General features: G+C 40.2%; 1 protein-coding gene across 1 annotated transcript in view; it reads left to right on the forward strand.

Moving 5' to 3' along the window:
• The window catches only part of LOC136866868 (rho-related GTP-binding protein RhoU-like), a 377,788-nt gene extending 352,912 nt beyond the window's left edge, over nt 1–24,876 (forward strand). Inside the window, exon 3 of the mRNA XM_067143966.2 lies at nt 24,758–24,876. Within this exon, the coding sequence (XP_067000067.2) occupies nt 24,758–24,835 (78 nt within the window). The 3' untranslated portion in view covers nt 24,836–24,876. The remainder of the gene's footprint in view (nt 1–24,757) is intronic.
• The last annotated feature ends 1,832 nt before the right edge of the window (nt 24,877–26,708 follow it).

The following is a 26,708-nucleotide window of genomic DNA, read 5'->3' on the forward strand; positions in this document are numbered from 1 at the left end:
ACATTCGACAACTCCTTGCCGTTTGCTTGTAATACATTGAAGAACTTCGCGACGATTGGCTGACAGCAGTTGAAGGGATGTCTAATAATAATGATGATAATAATAATGATAAAAATAATGATAATAATAATAATAATTTGAGAACAAAATGAGCTAAAGTGGACACCTTTTTAGGGGTGCTTTTAAAAATATTTTCGAATCTTCTTGAGATGTTACTTTTTGTGTGCGTGTTCATTAGGACATATTATTTAACCATTCTTCCGCATTATTTTCTTGTTATATTTTAATGCCAATAATGGCTGCTTCTTGATGTGTTCTTAAAAGGTGATTTGCTCTACATGTTTTTGGAAGAGACCGTTTAAAGTTCTACGTGTCTGCCTCCTTTCTAGTGTTATGGACCTAGGTCTCTTACTTTAACTTGGGTTCCACGAAAAACTTTGTTTGCAAAGGGCTGATAGATTACTCATTAGCCGCAGATCGACTGCCGTTTTCTTTTGCTGTGCATTGCAATGCACGACTGGTGAAATTAACCCTTAGTTCTCATCGATTAAAACAAGGGTGGAAGCATTTTTGGGAGTTAATTGGGCAGTACTGCAATTTCATTAGGGCGTGTATTACGGTATTTTGTCCGACTCCTTGGCTGAATGGTCAGCGTTGAGGCCTTCGGTTCAGAGGATCCAGGGTTCGATTCCCGGCCGGGTCGGGGACTTTAATCGCATGTGATTAATTCTTCTGGCTCGGGGACTGGATGTTTGTGTTTGTCCCAACACTCTCCTCTTCATATTCAGACAGTACACCACACTACCAACCACCACAGAAACACGCAATAGTGATTACATCCCTCCACATAGGGTTGACGTCAGGAAAGGCATCCGGCCGTCAAACAGAGCCAAATCGACATGTGCGATTCAGTTCGCGCCCGTGACCCCACAAGGTATGCATAAGTTTGTGTGACAGACAGGAGATGGGTCACACACAACACTTCCAATTTACTCTAAACGATTTCAATATTTTTGTAAATGGAACATATCAAGTTCTAAAAATAAGATGTAGGCTTCAAAAATTAGGGTTGATATTTTGTAAACATGTATGGTAATCATTGAGAAAGGTATTACGAAGTGGCTTGAACTTGACTTCGATAACTATGCTGCAGGAGATGACAAGCAAGCAGAAACTCTGGCATGGAAACGGTCTGATATTACGAGTGCACTTAAAAGTATACAATATGCAGGAACTGCTGGTTGATGTCGTATTGTGATTTATTGGGAGTATACTGTATTAAGTTACTTCATTATCCAAGAAATTAATTGCAATTTATTGATCGATCGGCATGCGAATCGTGTATTAAAATTTTAAAGGCTTAATCCTGTCTAATATCAGAGGCAATAGACGTGGTTAAAAAATCAAGCAATATGGCTGTTGATGTAGTCACGCTGACCACGTGAACCCAGCATCCGCGGGTCATGTGACTGGACAGCAGTAATCTTGTCAGACCAAGGCTCCTAATGAGTTTAGTGTATTAAAATCCGTACCTTAATCAAGAGAAGAAATTATTTTGAGGAGCAGTATATCGGTAGTATACTGCCACTACATTAGTATCTCACGCTTCCAAAATTTTAACACGTATTATTTACAAAAGAATGGAAAGACAAGGTGAAGCTGAGTTGGGAGATCAGTTAGGATTCAGAAGAAATGTAGGAACACGTGAAGCAATTCTGACTTTACGTCTGATCTTAGATGATCGAATTAAGGAGGACAAGCCCACGTACATGGCATTCGTAAATCTAGAAAAGTCATTCGGTAATGTTGATTGGTCCAAGCTGTTTGAGATTCTGAAGGTGATTCGGATCAGATACCGAGAAAGGAGAATTATGTACAATCTGTGCAAACATCAGTCTGCAGTGATAAGAATCAGGGCTGTGCAAAAAAAGCATTGATCGAGAAAGGAGGGCTGCAGCTTGTCCGTTTCTTCATCGGTGCTTATATAGAACAGGCGATTAAGGAACTCAAAGACGAATTTTGAAAGGGCATCACAGTCCAAGGAAAGAAATTAAAGCTCGGAGATTTGCCAATGATACTGTGGTTATATCTGAGTCTGCAGACGTTCTGGATGAATTGCTGAGTAGTATGGACACAGTATTGTACAAGTAGTGCAAGATGAAAATAAATATATCTAGAACAAAATTAATGAATCAGGTGATGCAGGAAATATTATATTAAGAAATGGAGTCTTAAAGGAAATAGATGAATAATAGAATAACCAACGATGGCAGAAGAAAGGAGGATGATGATGATGATAATGATGATGCTTGTTGTTTAAAGGGGCCTAACATATAAGGTCATCGACCCTCAGAAGAAAGGAGGACATAAAATACAGACTAACACATCAAGGAAGATCTTTCTGAAGAAATTTGCTTTCTTCGAATGTTGATGTAGGAATTATACATGTTTTTGAAGACTTTTGTCCAGAACATGACATGGTATGAAAGTGAAATGTGGACAATAACTAGCCCAGGAAGAAACAAAATAGAACTTTTGAAATGTGGTGTTACAGAAGAATGCTGAAGGTGAGATGGATAGATGGAATCACGAATGTAGAGATACCGAATCGAATTGGTGAGAACGATTTGACAAAATTCGACCTGAAGAAGAGGAAGAATGACAGACGCTCAGAACTTGTTCAGTTAGCTTTTGAGGGAAGTGTAGGCGGTAAGAATCGTAGCAGTAGGCCATGGCATGAACATGACAAATATATTATAGCCGATGTAGTTACGTAGAAATGTAAAGATAGGGTGGCATGGAAAGCTGCATAAAACCAGTCTATGGACTGAAACAGCAACGTATAAATACATCACCGAATGTCAGCGATAAATAAGTTAACTTGTATCACCGTTCCATGAGTGGTTTGGGAATATTAGGGCGGCTGTGTCAGTATTTCGAGACTGACCAGTCTGCTCACAGTAGAGTGACTTATTTTTAAACCAAGTGCCTCATCGAAACCTCGACGTTGGCTACCTAGTCGTTGCCACTAGCTTAGCCAAGGGCATCAGGCATTCTGATCAGAGTTTACTAGCGATAAGGTGACCAGTTACTTTCCACTCCTCGTGCAAACATCACTTGGACAACCAACCCAACTAGTGACCACACCCAGTGTTGTTTGACTTCGGAGGTCTCACGAGATCCGGTGTTGCAACATTGCTACACCAGTTTTAAACGGGATATATTAGTTGGTGCCAAGCATATGAAGCATTCGATTTTCGACATTGTGCGAATATTTAGGCTTCTTAAATTCAGGCTTTCACGTATGGGCTTGGGATACCTCCTGGAAAACATAAGTGCACATTACGATGGTCCACCACAGGCATTGGATGATTATGATCGGTAGCGCTTGGTTAGAACTGTCAGTGACCATAGATAACATACACAGATTGAAATTCTAATTCAATGTGGGAGGTATCATACGCATACGTTCGTCAGCTTCGGTGGCATATCAGAGCACATGACATACAGCGCATATACAGGTACTTACAACACGACATCGGGCACAGCACCGATGCTTAGCCCTCTAAGTTGCTAATTGGACCCTAATAGCAACATGGAGCGTGGCCGGATGTGTCACTTATACATCCCGGGATATCAGCTGATTTCAGGTGTGACCTTGGCACATAGAAGCCGTAGATCGCGATCAAGGTAGTGATGGCTCTGGAAAGGTGCGAGGTGTGTTGACTGGTTAAGCATGGATGCAGTAGGCCTATATCGCAGCGCTCAGCTTGGCTTGCAGCCACTGAACTAATGGAATAGTGAATAAATAAATACGTTGGGACGAAACTCCGATGGTTGGATCGTCAATTTGTTCTGCCTGCTCATCTGTGGGTGCTTTGTTGCATCATGACGACGATCTTAGGTTCTGTTTTCTTTCAGTGATGTGCGTGTAATTTTATGACAGGGGCTGTGTCGAAGCTGTGTCAGACAATAAGATAATTGACTCGATTTTTTCTAACTCACAGTACAGATACTCTCAGACTCCTTAGCTGAATGGTCAGCGTTGAGGCCTTCAGTGTAGAGGATCCCGGGTTCGATTACCGGCCTGGTCGGGGATTTGAGTCACTTCTGATTAATTTTTCTGCTCGTAGACTGGGTGTTTGTGTTTGTCCCAACACTCTCCTCTTCAAATTCAGACAACACACTACACTACCAACCACCACAGAAACACGCAATAGTGATTACATCCCTCCAACACAGGGTTGGCGTCAGGAAGGGCATCCGGCCATACAAATCGACATGTGCGACACAGTTCGTACTCGCGACCCCACAGGTGTGGGAAAAGCAATGGAAGAAGAAGCGGATAATTCGGATACTAGAAACAAAGAATTTGTTCGAACATGTTCGACTACAAAGGTACAGAGTTTGTTTACTGACCACAAAGTTCATGTCAATATCAAAGTCTTTACGGCTGTTTGCCAGACGATAAGTGTACATGACTCATGCTCGTCATGTCATGTGATTACATAGTTTCCTTATCACTGCACTTCCATTGCTCAACATGTCTACATACAAGACTTTTCTGATACCGTACAGTATCAGGTTTGTGAGATCTGATAGGATCTGTGAGCAATGTAAACTCGATTTACTTTATTGGAATAAATAGAGGTTTCTCGGGTATATATAAAGGCGAGTGAGCTAAAGTGTTCAAACTTGTAAACGGATAAAAACGCTGAAAATAAATTTTAACTTTCAGGAATGTTACCAACGGGCTCATAATCCAACTTACTGCAATTTATCAGGATCAGAGTTTATAATTTTCATGTTCCGTATTGATGCGATGACAATATAATTATCGTAGACAAATGAGGCAATCCACTTAATCAGTACAATATAAAATTAGTACTTAAATTTATTTTAATCGTGATACTAGATTCGGCCTATTGATATTAGGCCATCATCAGTCATAAGATATTAAAACATTTAAAAACGAATTGGCCATACATACAGTATAACAAAAATAGGTAGATAGTGGCCACGGCCGCTTCCTTAAAACTCCTATCCCTTTCCTATCCCATCGTCGCCATGAGACCTTAAGATCTAATTTAACATCAATCTATTCTTTCTTAATTTTTCACCAATTGCTTTTAATTTTATACAAGTGTTCAAAAAATTATTTATAGATCTTCAAGACAGTAAATGAAGTGAAAAATGGTAAACCACGGGAAACCATCTTCAGGGCTGCCGATAGTGGGATTCGAACCTACTATCTCCCGGATGCAAGCTCACAGCCGCGCGCCTCTACGCGCACGGCCAACTCGCCCGGTCGTATGGCTTTTAGTGCCGGGAGTGTCCGAGGACATGTTTGGCTCGCCAGGTGCAGATCTTTCGATTTGACTCCCGTAGGCGACCTGCGCGTCGTGATGAGGATGAAATGATGAAGAAGACAACACATATACCCAGCCCCCGAGCTTGCGAAATTAACCAATGACGGTTAAAATTCCCGATCCTGCCGGGAATCGAACCCGGGACTCCTCTGACCAAAGGCCAGCATGCGAACCATTTAGCCAATGAGCCGGGCTTCAAGACAGTGATTTATATTTATTGAAGTATATAAACAGTTCATAAGAATTTTCAAGTGTTATTATATCCTCTAGAGAGTGACTTATTTTAGTGGATTTTGAATATTAATCAGAACTGTTTTCAAGTATTTCAAGAATTATGCTATATATTTTTATTATATGTATGGCCAGTTAGTTTCGTAAGTTTTTAACTGACGGCTGTTTGTTTTAATATTTCTAATCTTGCGCTTTGTGGTATACCTTTTTTAGCTGGATTTTACTCCAAGGATTTAATTTTAGAAATTGTTAGATTATCTTATATTAATATATTTAGTTTTTTTTAATATTTTTTCTTTATGTTTTAATATTTTATGGCTGATGGCCTAATATCAATAGGCCGAAACTAGTACCATGATTAAAATAAATATTTCATTGATTAGGTGGATTACCTCATTCATCTACAATAATTTTTCAGGCTGTCAAAAATCTTCGGAGGTAACGGTTGTAACATTGTATTTTAAAATAGAACCAAACTGGTTTATATTCGCCGGGCTGAGTAGCTCAGACGGTTGAGGCGCTGGCCTTCTGACCACAACTTGGCAGGTTCGATCCTCGCTCAGTCCGGCGATATTTGGAGGTGCTCAAATACCCCAGCCTCGTGTCGGTAGATTTACTGGCACGTGAAATAACTTCTGAGAGACTACATTTACCATCTCAGCGTCTCCGAAAATCGTAAAAGTAGTTAGTGGGACGTAAAAAAAGAAACAATAACATTAATATGTTTTTACACGTAGCATTAGAGTTATGGACATTGCAATTCATGGGCGAGGTTATCTTCAAAATCCTATGAGTATTTCTCTAGGAAATTGAATGCCAGCTGTGAGCCGTCCTATTCCATTGAATCACAAACCAGGCGGACAAGGCACGCAATAAATATAGTAATATGGATTATGAGCTGTTCCTTCACCTTTTTTGTGATAGCTAGATATTCGTTATACTAAGGTAAACATTTTAGCTGACTCATCCTATATGATATGTATAGTGTATGGGCTACTGATGATGTGTAAAATTATCATACTTTAGAGCTGAAGTTATTTCGAACTACTTTTTGTTTACAGTTGGCTTTACGTCGCAACGATACAGGTAGGTCTTATGGCGAAGATGGTATAGAAAAGGGCTAGAAGTGGGGAGGAAGCGGCCATAGCCTTTAATTAAGGCACAGCCGCAGCATTTCCCTGGTGTAAAAATGGAAAAACACGGAAAACCATGTTTAGGGCTGCCGACAGTGGGGTTCGAACCTACTATCTCCCGAATGCACGCTCATAGCTGCGTGCCCCTAACCGCACGGCCAAGTTGCTCGGTGACGAACTAGTACTACTGCATTCTTCCTTCCCAATCTTAACCCTTTCCCATCGTTGCGTCGCTGAAAATCTTCTGTGTGTTAATGCGACGTTAAACCAGTAGTTTTTCAATAAAGCTTCATTTATTGATCAATTGCATATCCTTTCTCCTTATAACCTCAATCATTTCCCTCCATACTTAATGTATCACCTGTTGCTATTTCTTGGCGAATGCACTATTTTTGCAACTCTCCTCTGACACACGCCGGAGCAAAATATAATTTTCCACTGAAGTTTGCCTCATGATGGATGTGACATTATAGAAGCTACTAAAGTATGGGTGGTCTTGGTAATGGCATATTGAGCACGACTAGGGTGTTAGGGTGTGTCCGGCCCTATGGCCAAATGGTTAGCGTGCTGGCCTTTGATTCCCGGCCGGGTCGAGGATTTTAACCTTAATTGGTTATTTCCACTCGCCCGAGAACTCTGTGTGTGTGTGTGTGTGTGTGTGTGTGTGTGTGTGTGTGTGTGTGTGTGTGTGTGTGTGTGTGTGTGTGTGTGTGTGTGTGTGTGTGTGTGTGTGTGTGTGTGTGTGTCTCTCGTCCTCAAATAGACAATAGAGATGAAACATCTAGATGATGATTATTGGTTGACGAAAGTGAAAAGCTTGCTAGACAGAATAAGAATGGGAGGATTCTGGGATAAAGAGATGCACAGTAAAAAGATTCATCAAGAAAGTAACGATCAGAGTGAAGGACGTTGAGAAGCAGATTATTGCAGAATGTGAGACTAAAAGAACATTATGAGAATTTTGTGAAGTTATTATTATTATTACTTATATATCCAAAATATGTCAGTAAGGAAAGAAAGGCTCCCAAATAGAGAACTAAGAGGTGTGGTGTGGAGGCTAATCTATATATATAAAATAAGAGTTTTGTCTGTACATTGCTCAGAATTTGAAAAGAATGGTATTTTTGTATCGGTCATGTCCACAGTAACAAGGAAATGCACTTTTTACTTTTCCGTAATTTCTGTATGTATGTATGTATGTATGTATGTACACGCATCACTGAAAAACGGCTAAAGAGAATTTAATGAAAATCGGTATGCAAAGTTGGGGAATAAGTCGCTACAATCTAGGCCATAAATAATTTTATTTGCGTTGACAGAAATGGTAGTTTAGGGGAAGGCCTAAAATTTAATTCTCAAATATTTATATTATTAGTGGTCCTATCTTAATGAAAACCAGTATGTAGAGTTCTAAAGTAAGTCGCTACAACATAAACTATAAATAATCTTATTCACTTTGAGTGAAATGGTAGTTTAGGAGAAGGCCTAAAATTTTATTCGCAAATATCTATGTTATTAGTGGTCCTATCTTAACTAAAATACGTATGCAAAGTCGGGGAATAAGTCGCTACAATCTAGGCCATAAATAACTTTATTCACGCTGAGCGAAATGGTAGTTTAGGGGAAGGTCCAAAATTTAATTCTCGAATATTTGTGTTATTAGTGGTCTTATTGACAATTACTATATAAATAAATTTACATAGTATTAAATTTCCGATCATTTATATCTTATACATTTTGACCGTACCGGCTATTATAACGGAGATATTCATGAATATGGATTTTTGTTGCTGAGATCATATCAGCGCCGTCACGAGAAAATGGGTTAACAGAATTTAATGAAAATCGGTATATAAAGTCGGGGAATAAGGAACTACCGTCTACGCTATAATTAATTTTAGAAGACGGCCTTATATTACAGAGTCGAAAGAAAACTGAATGTGAAGGCCTACAATACAGAAAGCTCATAACTTTGATCAACAATAACATTACATTGACCATTGTTTGTTGTGATTTGCTTTGTGCCTCTGATGCCATTTATCTCCGATAGATGGGATTACTGGTGTATAACGAGGTTTTTTAAATTTGCTCTACGTCGCGCCGACACAGATAGGACTCATGGCGACGATGGGATACGAAAGGGCTAGGAGTGGGAAGGAAGCAGCCCGTACGTCAATTACGTTCAGCCCCAGCATTTTCCTGGTGTGAAAATTGGAGACCACGGAAAACCATCTTCAGGGCTGTCGACAGTGGAGTTCGAACCCACTACCTCCCGGATCCAAGCTCACAGCTATGCGCCCCTAACCGCACAGCCAACTCACCCGGTCGTACCGAGTATAACAGCCTGCCTGAAAATTGGCAGGAAGTAGCTGGTGAGTGAGATGAATTGCTGATACTACTGATATGTAACAAACTGGTTCATCATAGCATTCGAGCTATACAATTCCTACTCTAAGGCACTGATTGGAATGAGCAGTGTGCATATTTAACGGAATAATGGCAGAGAAGTGTTCACGGCTGTCAGCGGTCTGGTCATTGTAGCACTGGAACTTTGGACTGTTAGATCGGCACCGTAGTACTGTACTGTTCGTTAAAAGTGAGAAAATGTGCGGTTTATTAATTTGATCGAGTATTTTATATAACATTGCTTTTAATTACTACATTCCTTCTGACGACTTCAGGTAGGAAAACCACAAAGACAGTATTTCTGAGAATCCCGTAGCGAAGCACGGGTACATCAGCTAGTGGGGATATATAAAAATAAGGGGCTGAGAGAGAAACAACGAAAATCATTGTTCACTCTGTGGAGAAATAATGGAAGAGGCTCATCTATTGAGAGTATGTAGGGGACCTGATGCACTTAGAATTAAATATGTTGGTGGTGAATATAAATCAAAAATAGAAAGAGAGAAAGAATTCTGTACAATTACTAAATTGTTAAACAAAGAATGGATGACACCAGAACGAATAGCAAAGTTTTTTGTATTTTAAGAAGTATGTGACAAAAGGAAATGAAAAGAGATTAGCACTAACTAAAAGTATGAACAGAAACCAAGAACAAGGTCAACGTTTAGAATCATGGTTGCATTCTTTTTGTCACTGTTAATGTGTTAAATTGCATGTGAATCTGCTTAGCTTACAATAGATGAACTGTCTTCCTCAGCTGTAGGTCGAGAATTCACGGTGTCTATTGTAAGCTAAGGAGAAATGTGTTCAGACTCATAACACACACTCGTGTCAATTAATAATAAAAGTAAGATACATGTTGTCCTAGACAATAGAACCCTGTTAATGCCTACGACAAAAATAGCTTTTTTAACCGACAATTTAGAGATTAGGTGGAAATAGTAATTAGATGTAAGTGTATTGTTTCAGGTAGTAGTAGATAAATTCAAATGTAATAAGAAAAGCATGCATGTATCAGAATAATATGAATTGCAATAAATGATTTCTCTCTCTCCAGTTGCAAGCGATCCGGAACTAGGGGATGGAGAGTATTATATTCTTCTTCTTCTTCTTCTTCTTCTTCTTCTTCTTCTTCTAATAATAATAATAATAATAATAATAATACTGTAACATTGCCTGTATTGATATCGATTTTAAGACCAATCAAAGACGAACAACTTCAGCCTGAGTTAAGTTTATCGATCCTCTTAGTATTTAAAGAGGAATAAAGAAGATCGCATCGACTTGATTGTTTTCCCATTTTTAAGCAAGTAACAAGGTGAGGATTTACCGCTATAATTCGTCGACCTAACGCCCCAGTGATGACGACGAATTAATCACACTTCAACCCACACAAAAGCAGACAGTCAACACCGATATCCTTATCATACCTTTGTTCACACGTATTGTTCTTATGGCATTCTCTCCCCACCACTCGGAACATAAATGATAAGAAGGTCGTTATTGAACTATTAGTACCAATATATCAGACCCACTAACACTGATATTTTTAAGCTCTGCTAATGACCAGTTCAGAGATAAAGTTCATAAATAAATAACTGAGAGGAACGTTTATTGCTCCTCTGTTACCGTTAATGACCCTAAGAATGATACAGTACCGAAGAGCTCGCGGTACAAGCATGATGGTTTTCTTTTTCCCCCGCCCTACTCGTCCCAGTCCGTGACAAAATATGTTCATATCATTTCCTTAGGATATGGCTTCTTCCTTTACACTCTGACATATTAACCCCAGTTTGGTATATTACGCGCAGCATTACATTTTCAGAGCCTGGCTAGGTGGATGAGATGGAAGAGCGTTGACCTTCCAACTGCAAGTTGCGGATTCGATCTCGGCTCAGTCCAGTGGTGTTTGAAGGTGCACAAACACGCTAGCCTCGTGTCTTTAGATTTTTAAGAATGTAAGACAACTCCTGCGGCAGGAAATTCTAGCACCTCGCATTTCCGAAAACTATAACAGTATAGTAGTTGTTTTGTTGTATATAGAGTCATCAGCCCGAAAGCTGGTTAGATCCTGATCAGTCATAGAGGTGTTGTTGTAGTGAGATGATGAAAGAGGTAGTTGCCCGTTGCTTTCTTCAATGTGACAGCCGGTGCTGTTCTATACAAGTTTTCCAAGTACACTGAAATTGACACACCCACCAACACTATGAGCAACACTTTCACACCATTCATAATGGGGACTGGCTGCCGAAGAGCTCGTGGTACAAATGTGATGTTCCTTTTGTTTTCCGCCGTACTCGTCTCAGTACGTGACTTTCATATAGTCAAAGCCAAGTATGAGACAAGTTGATGGAAGCAAGACATTTGTTCTAGTCCATGCCACAAGAAATAATGCACCGTAAACACTGTCTCGCCAGAATTATATCTGGACACAAAAGTAGTTAATGGAACGTTATTATTATTATTATTATTATTATTATTATTATTATTAACAATAATTTTCAGAGAGCATTTAAATTTGTGCCGTGTTCGCCGTAAAATACACACACACACCGAGCACTATGAGGTACATTAACTTCATTCTTTGAAATTGGATTCCTACTGAACATGATCAGTGTCCTCGCCAAATGGAACAGTTCTTCAGTTCGCTCCCTCTCTGTACGTGTCTTCTTTTCCTACCGCTTTTCCCACACCTGTGGGGTCGCGGGTGCGAACCGCGTCGCACATGTGGATTTTGACCTGTTTTGCGGCCGGATGCCCTTCCTGACGCCAACCCTATATGGAGGGATGTAATCACTTTTGCGTGTTTCTGTGGTGGTTGGTAGTGTGGTGTGTTGTGTGAATATGAAGAGGAGATATTGGGACGGACACAAACACCCAGTTCCCGAGCCAGAAGAATGAATCAGAAGCGATTAAAATCCTAGATTCGGTCGGGAAGCGAACCCGGTACCCTCTTAACCGAAGGCTAGTACGCTGACCATTCAGCCAACGAGTCGGACAACCTCTTTGTACGTGTGTGACAAATACTGTTGTATAGAGCACTTCTAAGATGCTCTGTTAACATGTTACTATATTTTGACTGTGATACTGAGGTAGTTACATTAATGCCTTGGGGAATAAGTTACAACAGTCCTTGACAATCAGCTCGTATATTTTTGTAATGATATTTCGAAAAAATGAATTTGATATCTTTTAGAAATTAATTATACAATTGCTAATTACCATATCATTTGCTGTATATTACCGTCAACCAGTCCTGTGAGTAGTCGAGTGTCGGCGTCCATATTTCAAGATCGCGGATTAAAAACCGGTAGATGTAGCTGGATTTTTAAGGGAATAATATTTTTGGCATACTTGTAGGATAATTTCGGCATGTAAATGATCTCTGATGGTACATTCGTGTTTAATCGACGACTTAGCAGTAGATCACTCGGTAGAATTCTCGTAACGTGGAATATAGCAATTACTACACGGGAAGTATAAATGACGTGGAAATATTATTCACTCGAAGAATGCGTGAGTGTATGGGGATGGGAGAGAGTAAAAGTCATAAAATTAAGTTGAAAGCTTAGGCCTCGAATGCACTGACATTGCCAAGTCGGAAGACTATGTTACCGCCTACATTGTCCTTGTTCTTCAATCTCCTATAAGGGTATATTCTGCCCGAAGGCAGGTCCGAACCTCCGCAGAGGTGTGCCTGAGCCGGAGTTTACGTGAGGTAGGGTGGCCTTTCCGCTCCTCCATTCCCTTACCCCCACCAACAGCGCGAGGCAACCCATCCAAATCTTGACCACGCCCAATGTTGTTTAACTTTGGAGATCTCACGGGATCCGGTGTTTCAACACGGCTACGGCCGTTGGCCAGGCTCCTATAGCTTACTGATATGTTTGTGTTACATATTGTATGTTACATGACTTCTGCGAGCGGTGATCTGCGGGAGCAGGAGCACATAAGATTAAACGACAAAGAGCAGGTACTTGTCATAGTTGCCTCATCATATTGTGTTAAGAACAATGATACAGGATAAAATCGACGTTAAACAGAAATCTGTTCGCTGGTACATCATTATCCCCTCCTCCTCCATTTCTTTGCTGTCTGTATATAGATATACAGTAGACTTGCCATCATAAACTCTTTCCACGAACATGAAATCAGCCTAATAACCTGCTATTTTATTATGGAGTATATTCTAGTATGCGTGTATCCCAATACCTTTAAAACTCGCGGGCGAATCTATCATTACTTTGCGTATTTCCAGACCGACATTGCTGTACAAGAGTGAACGCTGGACGGGCTCAGGATATCTTATTCGTAACTTAGATGCAACGGACATGAAAATAGTGACGGCGATTGCTGGCAGAAACAGGCGGTAACTATGATAGGGTGACGAGATAAAGGCTGTTAGAAATGAACTCGATGAATGCATGAGGCTGTACGTCTAGATCGACTGCGGTGGTAGAGTTGTCTGAGGAGAATGCGGGATATATTACCTATAGCAATAATGGACTCAGCTATGGAGGTTAAGAGAAGTACAGGGAGACAAAACAGTACGCTGACCGTTCAGCCAACGAGTCGGACAGTTAATATTATGAGGTGCAGGAACTAAACGAGTCCTCAGAGAGTTGCAAATATATTATTAGTTCACAGAGGCTTGAGGACTGAATCCTGAAAGGAATAACAGTCTGTAATGAAGATGGACGGGCGGACGGACGGATCGTCCCATGATCATGTTTAAAGACCACGCTACTTTCCATATAGGATATAATTATGTTGTTAAGAGATCTTATCTTTCCTCCAGAGGAACCAAGAGTTATGTATATTTAGGGAGAAGTAGTTATCTATGTGTGGATTTTCGGATAGCTTCTTGCCATGTATTAAAACAAGCTGCAGTCCACTTCGTACATATGCACTTCCTTTTGTATATACAGCCACGCCTCCAGGAGATCAGACAGTTGAGCTGTGTTAGGCCACATTATCGAAATTGGTCTTTTAGCACGAAATCAGCTGTTATTCATACAATATAACAGCGAAAAGTTGATGTGAGGTGGGGACTCATTTTCGGCGAAACTTTGAATAACTCTGACGCAGTAAGTCAAAGATTCTGACCCCGCATAAATATTGAGATGTCATAGCCTATATAAACAAAGTTATAGGGGGTCCGCTGTCTGTAATTTCGTTTTTTTGCCAATATTTCAGATATTTATCCGTTTTACGCCAACTCAAGATCATATCAATGGTTTATCTTTTTCGTGTCTGTTTGTTCCACCATCACGCCGAAATGGCTTGGTAGATCTAGACCAAACTTCATATTTAGAGTATGCTCATCTCGGGAAGGTTTTGATATGCCTATGATTTAAACATCTCTGAATAGACCGAGGGGGGGGGGGTGTATACGAAACCCAGAACAGTTTTCTTCAGTTTTTTCTTATACTATTGATTTTCTGTAAACACCGTAGATTATAATATGTGAAACGTCCCTTCGTTATAATCAACTTTCCTTCGTTATGAACAACTTTTGTTATGTACATAATTTCGCTTACTCTTCAAACGACGGGGAAAGTTACTATTTCCTGCGGGTCTCATGCTCTGCATTGAGTGAGAGAGAGACGGACAACCAACCTACAGGTTACCATGGCAACGTGTCTGATTTTGCCAGCAGCGAAGTAACGTATTGTCATTTTCATCATCATTCCTGTAAACTCGTAGTTGTTCTTGGGTAGAAAGCAAGAGAGATGTCAATCCGCCGTTCTGCGAGATATTGGCGGAATAACGTTGGAGGTTACAATCGTCCTCAAATAGCACTAAGGGGCGCTGTTAATATTAGAAGAGTACCGCGGAGTGTAGCCCATTATTTCACACCGTAAGGCGTTTTCTGGCATGTGCTCTAATTTTTACTATATTTCTATTCTACTTCTGTTTTCCGCTTTAATTTCTTGCCTCTGCTTTGCCTCTTTAGGCTTGCCTGTTTACCTAAGAATCCCTACACCTAAATTTCTCCTCTGTTACTCATACCATCACAATTTATCGAGGGACATTTTATTTTCCAATACATCAACTTGGTATTAACACATATGCCCTATCCGGCTGTCCTTTATTATAATCCTATTTTGTATTAATTTCAACTAAACTGTATTACTTTCTTTCTTAATTACTCCATATGTATGCGAGTGCTAATACCGAAACCTGGACACTCTTTTCTTTGAGAACAATTTCCAAGCTGTTCAAATGTATAACTTTTGGCCCCGGAAAATATCGAAATATGGATGCAGTTTTAATGTCGGTGTAGACCTTCGTTTCGGGGTAATTGGTGGCTAAAGGTAAGTTGTATTACAAAACAGATCGCACAATCGCCGTTCAATTGGGAGAGATCTACAACTTTGGTCCTATGACTTATTGTCGTATGTCAATCGTTGATAATTAGATAGCGCTACATATCTCGATTATAATCAAGTCTCTCCATCTCTATTGTGAATGGTAGTTGCCAAGTGAGCTTGCCATTATATTACAAACTCCCGGATTCGATTGTGTTTGGCAGTAGGAAATGTGGCCTGCCATTATCCTCAAAATTTCCCCAGTGCCTGCCTTACTTCGGAAACAACGTATGGCGTCCTCCCTGTTTTGTTTCTCGGATAGCGCTAAGAGACATGCAGGTTAACATAATCTTACTCGTTGCCTTTACAGTAATTTATGGAGAAATTCGTATACAATGTAGAATACCGTAGCGAAGCACGGGCACATTTGCTAGATTTTATTGCCTTTACAGTAATTTATGGAGAAATTCGTATACAATGTAGAATACCGTAGCGAAGCACGGATACATTTGCTAGATTTTATAATAAGTATTGATAATGATGACGCACTCATTAACTGAACCTTGGTCATCATTTGAGCCGCTCTTGTCCAACTTACAGTATATCAAATGAGTAGATGAGCTAGCTTTTGCACTCCTTCGATATTTATATGGCCATCAGAAACACGACAAAGTGTTTAAAATGGTTCATTTGGAATACTTTATATTGTTTGTGGTGATATTAAAACCAAAACGTCTCTCTACATTCAGACACCCATATGTTTTGTCCAAAGATTTATATTTAATATTTTTGTTCATGTTATGTTGTAGGGCAGATCAGTACAATTTTTGCACTCCTCGAGCTGCTCAAGAGCTGGAATGTCGGGCAAAGAACACATACAGTACCGATTCTTATCTGCAGCTGTACGAGAAAGATGGCATTATTTGGCAGTAGTGGTCATTATTACTGCAGCTTCGGTGTGTGAGCATGTTTTGCGAAATGCAGATGCATGCATTCAGATTAGGTATTTCATCTGCAAGTTGATTAACGGATCTGCATATGGAATGAAGCAGGCGTGAACAGAATAGCTGGCAGACGAGTACGGACTGTCCGGTCTTTTGAGTGGATTGGACAATACGTAATATTTATTTTAACGTCCCTCCAATTGATGGAAATTTTAAGAGATGCCGGGATCTGAGAACTTTTTGTCCATAGAGAATTATGTAATGTCGTTGGAAACTAGTGACCAGAATTATCGTACTTACGGATCCCGAAATGCCATGAACCGAACCCGTTGTCTAGCAAAGCGCAGGAAAACGACTGAATACACCACTGATGTGGGTAAAGAATGTAATGGTATGTTAACGCAGAAGGAAATGTATGAATGTGTGGATTCTAGCAGTGACTTACCGAAATATTTCTGAGAAAAAGTATTGAGAATATCTAATAATTCTATCCTTGTTCACCCGATGTCTCCATAAACAGTCGAATTACCGTTAATGAATTGAATGTCTCTCTTAGTGTGGGGTTGAAAGAAGATTAGTCGAATTTTGCATATTTTTCCTGAAAATTAAAGCCAAACTCGTAAAACATCTGTGTAAGAAAATGAGTGAAACCCATATCAATATGCATTTTGATGTGTTGGTCTTTATGTGATGGAATCATTAGATTTACCAATGTTATATTGTAATATTTTAGATGACTAGATTCTTACCATCGTGTTATTTGCCACATTCTCTTTGTGTTTAACTCACCAAGGTAAGTGAAGGAGAAGCAGCCACAATGTTAGGTAGGGATAAGGAATTGTATAGTTATTTTTAAAGAAGCTTGCAGACTGAACACTGGAATATTAGTTTTTGTATCTTCCTTTCTTCGTTTTTTATTTTATCATCTTCTTTTTTCTTTTTCTCTCATTTTCTCCTTTCTCTCGCCTGTGTACTGAATTCTACATTCACTGATTGCACTTTGTTGAACAGGGAGTCATTCCGTATACTGCCCTGATGTACTTGGGGAATGCAGACGATCCTGTTGTCACGTAGCACACTCTTACAGAAGGAGATCAAATGGCTCTCTCTAACGTCAACGGCGTTCTCCTGAAAACGAACACCACGTAAAGCGAGAAACCCTTTTGTTATCAAGATGACTTCATGCCGTTATTCAGCTTTGCGAGTTATCAAGGAAGGGATGTCGTCATATAACTTGTTACAAAGTACATTTTATCACCAGAGAGCAACGACCTGACCATTGGAATGCTTCCTTGTTATATTCAGAGGCCAATCGTGTTATCTCCTGTGGGGTTGTTTTGAATTATTCTGTCCGTCACAAGACGTGTGTCACTACAGTTGGACTGTAAAATGAGGTTATCGTGCACTCTTTTGCGTAATGTGTCGCCGGGTCATCCTGCACATAACATTAGTCTTCTATTTTATGACTCTCAATTCCATAACAGAACCTTTTAACTTCCATAACATTCCTGTGTATGACCTGACAGAAAGAATCAGTAATTTAATCTGAACAGCTTAAACACTAACACATCTAAATGTACTAATTATTAATCTTAAACAGGACGGCAAGAGACATCCTTATGACTATACTAGCAGAAATTCCACAAACCACAAAATCAACATGACGTAACTGTGTTATTCTGATGAAGCTGACAGCCGACATTTTGCGACACTGCTCCAAAGAGTTTAAACGCAAAAAATAAAGCTACATTTCTGTGCTGAAAGTTCCCTACCGCCTCGTGATCGAACCTAATAAAGTTACGTAAGGCGAACGTGCACTGAGAGCGAAGCTTGTAAGTCTTCTTAGAACTGTTGTGGGCCAGTAGCGGCGATTGGAAGTTAGAAGTGGGGGGGGGGGGGGACGACGACAAAAATGTATAGACAACAAAAACTACCCGGGTTTAAGGGCTAAAAGCAGTGGGGGCGGGGGGGGGGGGGGGAAGACGCATAAAAATGGAAAAAAGTTACAAAATGGTAAGTTCTTTTTATTGCTCTCTGAGCAAATTTCTACAGCGACGTAAAGGTTGAGTCTACCGAATTTAGTGCGGTAATAATAGTACTATACAATAAAACTTTCTCCAAAGGGGCATTAATTATACATGTATTAGAATTAAATAGAAGTTCGGGGTGATTATACAGTTAAAATGTCAGTTAGTAGGCCTATTTGGCTACACACTAACGAAGTAACAGGTGCTAGCTAGACTGCACAGACACATTACAGAGTGAGACTGTCAGACTGACGAATGCGCGCAGCAAGTGGGTGAATTGTCAAAAAGTATATCCCTGCTACCCTTCGTCGCAGCACATGTACTCGCTGCTGCGCTGTATGGATCGCTTAGCTGCAACGAACGACACTTTTCTGTGTGTGCATATTTTCGCTAAGTACGTTTCATAATAATTAAATAAAAGAAAGGAATTACCTGAAAAAAACAATAGGGATTGTATAAATTGCTTTTTATCATTTCTAGTTTCAGACGATTTTTAATAACTCCTACGTCCTTCAGTCTCTTGAAACTTAAAAAATGACAGTTGGCTAAAATGGAATATTTTTTACCCACAAAGTGGAGCAGCGTTCCCCCCCCCCCCAGTCCCCTCGCCCCGACTAATCATCGCTACTGAGTTGTGGCAGGGAGAATATACATTAGGGACCAAGCGTTTTCAACTTGGTAAGACATTCCAGTAGTGTAATATAGCAGGCGAAGAAATCTGCCTGTAAGGGCTACTTGAACACAGTGCGTTGGGAATTATGGAGAGGTTAGAGAAAAATATAGCTGTGCTAGACTAGGTATTTCGATCTTGTCATTGTCTCCCTCCTCTATCCCATCAAATACCCCGACTCGTCTGGTTAGTAGAATATAACACGAGCTTGTCCATCCTTCTCTAGGAGAAGCAGTGAAAGTATGACATCCACGTGTGACATACCGTCGCTGCACCTAGAAAAACCGCTATGTGATAATATTTCAGCTTAGAACTCTGACCAGAAAGGTTCTGTCGTCTAAGGTTCAGTACTATATGAACTATATCAAGGAATTTTCGTTCTCTCGTCGCCATAAGACCTATCTGTGTCGGTGCGACGTAAAGCCCCTAGAAAAAAAAAATCGTTCTAAGTGATATATGTGCTGCGGGACAGTATTTCTCCCCTCAGCATTGTCACATAACGGTATTTCGAGGCGCAGCAATGATTCACTAGTTGTAGCTCACAAGGACTGTTAGAAGAAACGTGAGGTACACAGAACGGGTTCTTACGAGAATGTTCCTGTTTTATACAATGGGTTTCGAACCTGATAAACTCTGTTTTCCTGACAGGTCCGTTAACCAGCTCCCGCTATCATGACCAATACACGAAAGTGCTGGCAGATTACTAGTGCCGTACCTACTGTGGAATCTCTTGAAAATACCCACTGTGCTTTCATTCGGACAACTTCAGAAAGTGACAATTTTTGAAACTTGGCTCTATACGATAGTTTTTCTTAAAACGGCTCTGTTTCTGAAATTAATGTGTCCCATTTTCAGGATTACAGAAATGTTCTGCGGGACTGTCGATAACTCACTTGCAGGCTGCAAGGTTTGTTTTCTGTATAGGCTATAAAATAATAGTTTACCTTTGTATTCGGTTTGTTTTATATTTTTGTACTTTTATAACCATTACTTGTTTAATTTTGTAGTTACTTGCTAAATAGTGAAAATAAATACAACTTGAGCTCCAGATCAACTCTAGATGGATTCTGGAGTTCTCTTTGTATTTATATTAATACGAAATAATTTACTCCCTCTTTACGGTCTGCTTGTATTCGAAGATTTTCAGCCAGCTTTTTGCGTTTGAAAATGTACCTTATCTTTATGCGAGTGAATATTCCCCCGCCCCCGTGTAGCCTCTGCAACCTGCAGATATTTGGTTGCTACTCGATCAGCGTGACGACCTCCTCAACCATGTTACTTGGCTCTCAGATCATTAGATCGGCATTATCCCTTACGGAACTGAGTGAATCCATTTCTAAACTCTAGTCCAGAATTAGAATTGTTGAACTCGTCAAGAATCAAACCGGGGACCTTCTGCCAAGAGAGAGGAGAATGAGGAATGGGAGTTGAAAATCCTGTTCACTTATCACTGTCGTGTTCTGAAGACAATGGAGATCCCTTTAGTCAGGAATCTCGTACCGGGCAGGCCTAAAGCAGATAGTCCGAGCCCCTGTGGTACCCCTCCTCCGCTGCGGTATTCGTATTACAATGGAATCTACACGCACGGCACACCAATCCCTGTGCGCTACACTACCTGCAGGATGAACACTATGTAATTTTGATTGTAATATTTTGTGTACACTTCCCGTGGGAAATTCTGGGAAGCAAATTAACATCCAACTCAATAAGCGGTAATTATTGTAAACTCGTTGGCTAATGCGAGCGCCGTTTAATTTCATTGGCTGGCTGTAATGCGGACACGGCTGCGCCGGCAAGTGGACCAGGTGTGTATGTGACTCATTTCTTATGGGTCTGACAGCCTTTTCTAAGAGGGTTGGAGATATTTTTCCTCTACATTTGAAAGTTTACACCATAATGTTGTTCCTCCTTCCCCTAGGGTCTTAAATCAAAGCAAGTATGTTCACGCAAGGCAAAGTTCTTCACAAAAAAATCCTATTAAAAATGCCATCACCGAGCTCGATATCTGCAGTCGCTTAAGTGCGGCCAGTATCCAGTAATCGGGAGATAGCAGGTTCGAGCCCCACTGTCGGCAGCCCTGAAGATGGTTTTCCGTGGTTTCCCATTTTCACACCAGGCAAATGCCGGGGCTGTACCTTAATTAAGGCCACGGCCGCTTCCTTCCACTTCCTAGGCCTTTCCTATCCCATCGTCGCCATAAGACATATCTGTGTCGGTGTGACGTTAAGCAACTAGCAAAAAAAAAAAAAAAAAAAAAAATGCCATCAAGGTGGCCATGATATGGGTTCCATTTTATACAAGTGAGATTTTTGACTTGGAAACTCTCATTTCAGAAACTCATGAAATCGTTGTCTTTTTGACTCAATTAATAAGGATTAAATGTATTAGCTTATTTCTTTGTAAAATTTCGTAACAAGGGAATACTTATTCTGTACAACCAAATTATTATTATTATTATTATTATTATTATTATTATTATTATTATTATTATTATTATTATTATTATTATTATTATTATTATTATTATTATTATTATAAGTAGAAGTAGTAGTAGTAGTAGTAGTAGTAGTAGTAGTAAATAATTGCAATTCGGAGATTTTCCGGTGGCAGCGCCTGCTTACACTGTTATGCCAAAGAAATTAACTTAAACGAGAAATGATTTTTTAAATACAATAAATTGTTACTAGAAGACAAAGTATTACAATAAATTATATCGAAACAAGTAATTTCATGATAAATACATAAGAGTAAAGAAGAGAAGTACAGTAAAACAAAAATACATGACTATGAAATATTACATACGTAGTGTGTCACATTATAATTAAAAACAAGCGAATTGAAATTTCTACGACATTTACGAGAAATACTTGAAAAATCCCGTACGTATAGCGTAATGTAATGTAACTCAATAATTCTCCAAAAATTTACGAAATACAACCTAAACCATCCCGTAACAAGTGTAGCAACAGAACAAATTGTATACAAATTCACACGCAAATATTTCCAGTGCGTCAGCACTACCACTTACATTTACGTTGTATTGAGCGGTAGATTGCCTTATTGCTGTTTAAATTGATGCTTTCACGGCCCGTAATTGTAGGCATGATAATAAGCTGTTGGGTCTTTGTCGTGTCAGAAAACAAGATGTAATTCTTCACATTTCACAGGGAACTTTGCTCCACGTCTTCAGAAGAAAATGCCGTTTGTTCACGAGCAAGGCTTGTCTAATAATAAAGGTTTGAGGCTCTGGCCTTCTGACCCCAACTTGGCAGGTTCGATCCTAGCTCAGTCCGGTGATATTTGAAGGTGCTCAAATACGTCAGCCTCGTGTCAGTACATTTACTGGCACGTAAAAGAACTCCTGCGGAACATAATTCCGGCACCTCGGCGTCTCCGAAAACCGTAAAATTAGTTAGTGGGACGTAAAGCAAATAACATAATTAATTAATAATAATAATTATTATTATTATTAATAATAATAATAATAATAATAATAATAATAATAAAGGTTTGAATTTAAGAAGGCATTGACATGAAATGGCGTATGGCTTTTAGTGCCGGGAGTGTCCGATGACAAGTTCGGCTCGCCAGATGCAGGTCTTTTTGATTTGACATGCATAGGCGACCTGCGCGTCATGATGAAGATGAAATGATGATGAAGACGAAACATACACCCAGCCCCCGTGCCAGCGAGAATTAACCAATTATAGTTAAAATTCCCGACCCTACCGGGAATCGAACCCGGGACCCCCGTGACCAAAAGCCAGCACGCTAACCATTTAGCCATGGAGCCGGACTGAAAAGGCATTACCGTTGGTCTATAGTAAGTGGTACTTTCGTTCGTCACTAGATGGCTCACTGTGAGCTAGGCTTCCGAGCTCCATTTAAGATGCTTCTTGATCCATCGTATGTGCGTGTGAAGTAAACATCAAGGTCATCAGACGAATCAGGGACGAATGCGGTAGAAGACGCAAATTAAAATAAAATGAAATGAAAAAATAAAATAAAATGAAATGCAACGAAGGACTAACAGGATAGAAGAATAGAATAGAGCTGAAGATGGAAAGAAGAGTGTGCAGCAGAGCAACTTACTACAGCACAGACCAATTGTAAAACATTCTTAAATTCAAAACTTCATTATTAGAGAAGTCTTGCTTGTGATCCCCCTATGGGTGGGGGCGGTAGAATAACACCCACGGTATCCTCTGCCTGTCGTAAGAGGCGACTAAAAGAGGCCCCAGGGGCTCTGAACTTTGTAGAGTGGGTTGGCGACCACGGGGCCCTTAGCTGAGTCCTGGCATTGCTTCCACTTGTGCCAGGCTCCTCACTTTCACCTATCCTATCCGACCTCTCTTGGTCAACTCTTGTTCTTTTCCGACCCCGACGCTATTAGGTTTGCGAGGGCTAGGGAGTCTTTCATTTTCACCCCCTTCGTGGCCCTTGTCTTTCTTTGACCGATATCTTCATTTTTCGAAGTGTCGGATCCCTTCTATTTTTCCCCTCTGATTAGTGTTACGTAGAGGATGGTTGCCTAGTTGTACTTCCTCTTAAAACAATAATCACCACCACCATCTTGCTTGTGAACAGGCGAGATTTTCTTCTGAAGACGTGGAGCAAAGTTCTCTGTGAAACGTAAAGAATTTCACCTTGTTTTCTGACTGGCAAAAGCCCAAAGGCATATTATCATGAGTTCATGACTTACTACCACCTAAACATTGTCAATACAATACCATCGTATAGAAATGTACAGACTGTACAGATTATTGGAGTGTTTTCTGGAAACATCTTACATTTATGAGAAAAGGCTCTGCAGTCTCAGACTGCTTCAATGTGGATTGCAATTAATTATCACCACAAGAACTTATCATTGGCACTAACGAATCTCAATGGTGTTGAATTCAAATAACTAGGTGAATGGATTACAGAAAATTGTAATGAAAGGAAATCCATAACTTAAAGAATTCAAGAGATGGAAACTGCTTTAAAACTAATAAGAACCGTTTACAGTAAACAATGTATTTGATGGAACAGTACGATACATTACAATACAGTAGTTAAACCAGAAGCACTCTACGCTGCGTAAACACTCCACCTACAACAAAAGGGATTAAAGGAACAATTAGAAATTAAAGAACGAAAAGTCATGAGAAAAATCTTAGGACCATGAATCATAAACGGAACTCATTAACCTGAACCTAATAGTGAAATATACAAGCACATTTCCAAAATTACAAATGCAATTCGAATGCGACGAATCCAATTTTCAGTGCATTTGGAACGAATAAAACTATGTTTCTCGAATATTTATATGTATTACAGAAGCAATGTTTCCTGAGGAGTTCAATGGTGTTTAATTGAACCGTTGTTTCCGGAATATTTGCTGAGTGTTTTACTTAAATGTTCCTGAATGGTTGAAGGGCGTTGTTCTGAAGATCTGTTACTGAATGGTTAAAAGCTGTCTTACTGAACCTGTGTTTTCTGAATGTGCAGGGCCTACAGGGTGTTTTACAGAACAAATATACTTGAATTAATCAAGGATGTATTTCCAAAGCAGTGTTCTGGAAGAAATCTTGCGCTCATTGACTACCTATGTTTCTCATGCCCATTATGCATGTGATTATTAAAATGTAACCGGAAGTTCTAACATAAATGCTCTTTTATTTCAGGTGAGTGCCGTAGTCCATTCAAGTGCTTGGTACACATCCTTCGTGAGAATATTTCATGATCCACATACAGTTGACTGATCTCGTGTATTCAGGGTAAGAGTGAATAAAGAAATTGTTACTGTGGTGCTCAGTGATGACGTGTTGTTTGAATTAGTTCGTAGCATCAAGACGGCCTCGAGCTTGCATCCGGGAGATAGTGGGTTCGAGCCCCACGTCGGCAGCCCTGAAAATGGTTTTCCGTTGTTTCCCATTTTCACACCAGGCAAATGCTGCTGGGGATGGTCCTTAAATAAGGCTACTGCCGCTTCCTTCCCACTCCTGGGCCTTTCCTACCCCATCGTCGCCATAAGACCTATCTGTGTCGGTGCGACGTTAAGCCAATTGTAAAAGCAAGACGGCCTCTTTTGTCAAATCGTCCCTGCTCTGGCAAACTAGCGAAACTGACAAACTAAGGAATCTGTAGTTCTGAAGTTCTGGTCTAGATTTTGTTATTTATATATTGTCTACCCTCTGACAAAGTCTCACATCTGCAGCTCATTCTGTATGCCTAACACATAAAACCAATAATTAAATATAAAAATTGATTTGACATGAGTAATCACAACTTCTTTCAGCTCTCCTAACCTTTTGACAATTTTCAGATTCGTTAGTTTGCCAGAGCAGGGACGAAATGTTATCTTTGGATATAACGTCTTCTTAGAACTCCATCTCTGGGGAGTTCTTCTGTATAGAAATGGGAAGTCTAACTTATGACACAACAAATATAATAACAGTCATCTACATGTAATTATAGCACACTTTCTTTCTACGTGGTTTTGTTCCTCCAGAAAGTCAGACGTTCGCCAGAATAGTTTCTTCTGTCACACTCTCTCACAATGTGATAGATTGTTTGAAAAGATGTCCCACTGTAACACTTCGGGGGTTTGGATACTATCCCACTTAAACAGAGCTGCAGCGGCAGGCACCATGACTACAATTGAACGTATTAAGGATGGATGAAGTTTTCCTTGTCAGGTCAAACGCCGAGTCTGAATAAAGCAGAGGCCAGAGATGTTGTTCTATTCTTGATGACCATTCTTCCTTCCATTGGACACTGGGGTTGAAATTCAGTCAGCTTCTCTGTATACGTCGTATTCGATGAGGTTGCCTGTTCTAATCTTTGCTCGATGGTGAACTGTGCTACTGCCCGGTCAGGAATGCAGTTCCGATCGTGATCGTCATTAACGTTCAGTGGTTCTCCTATCTTATGGAACATACGCTCTCGGTATTCAGTTTTGAGCTTCCTTATCACTTGACCTTGGGTTGTCGCGTTGGTCAGACTACACTCATGTTTATAAAAACCAGAACACCTTGAACGACTAGAGATAGGAAGTTCATATTTACAGGACATCTGTGTTAGTATGTTCTGAAGAAATGATTAGCACTTGAACCATGTCGGCCCTCAGGTTCAATGTCCACATCGATATCTCGGCGCATCATCACTGGTAAAATGTGCCTGCGGCTCTCGTCGCTATAAACCGAAGGTAATGGATCAGTGTAACTTAAGCAGACGTGCAGGATGCCTCGCAGATGTGTGCGAGAACCGTACCATCAAATGAGTGAGTTTGAAAGAGGGTGCATTATTGGCATGAGAGAACGTGATGCATCAATGCGGGAAATTGATGCTCGTGTGGGACGAAGTGTGTCAGTAGTGCAAGGGCTGTGTACAGAATAGTTCACAGAAGGCCGTAGAACACGTGATGGGTCTGCTCGCACCACCCAGACCACCCCACGAGAAGATCGACACCTCATCCGAATGGCATTGCAGGACAGATCTGCGTCCTCCTCGGCTCTGGCTAAACAGTGTAACACATCGTACACTATTAGGAGTTCCAGTCTGTCGCCGTTTATTACGGTCTGGGTTACCGGCGCGTCGTCCACTTCTCCGCCTACCTTTGACTAATGTGCATAA

Source organism: Anabrus simplex, chromosome 1, assembly GCF_040414725.1.
Source record: "Anabrus simplex isolate iqAnaSimp1 chromosome 1, ASM4041472v1, whole genome shotgun sequence".
Lineage (NCBI taxonomy): Eukaryota > Metazoa > Arthropoda > Insecta > Orthoptera > Tettigoniidae > Anabrus > Anabrus simplex.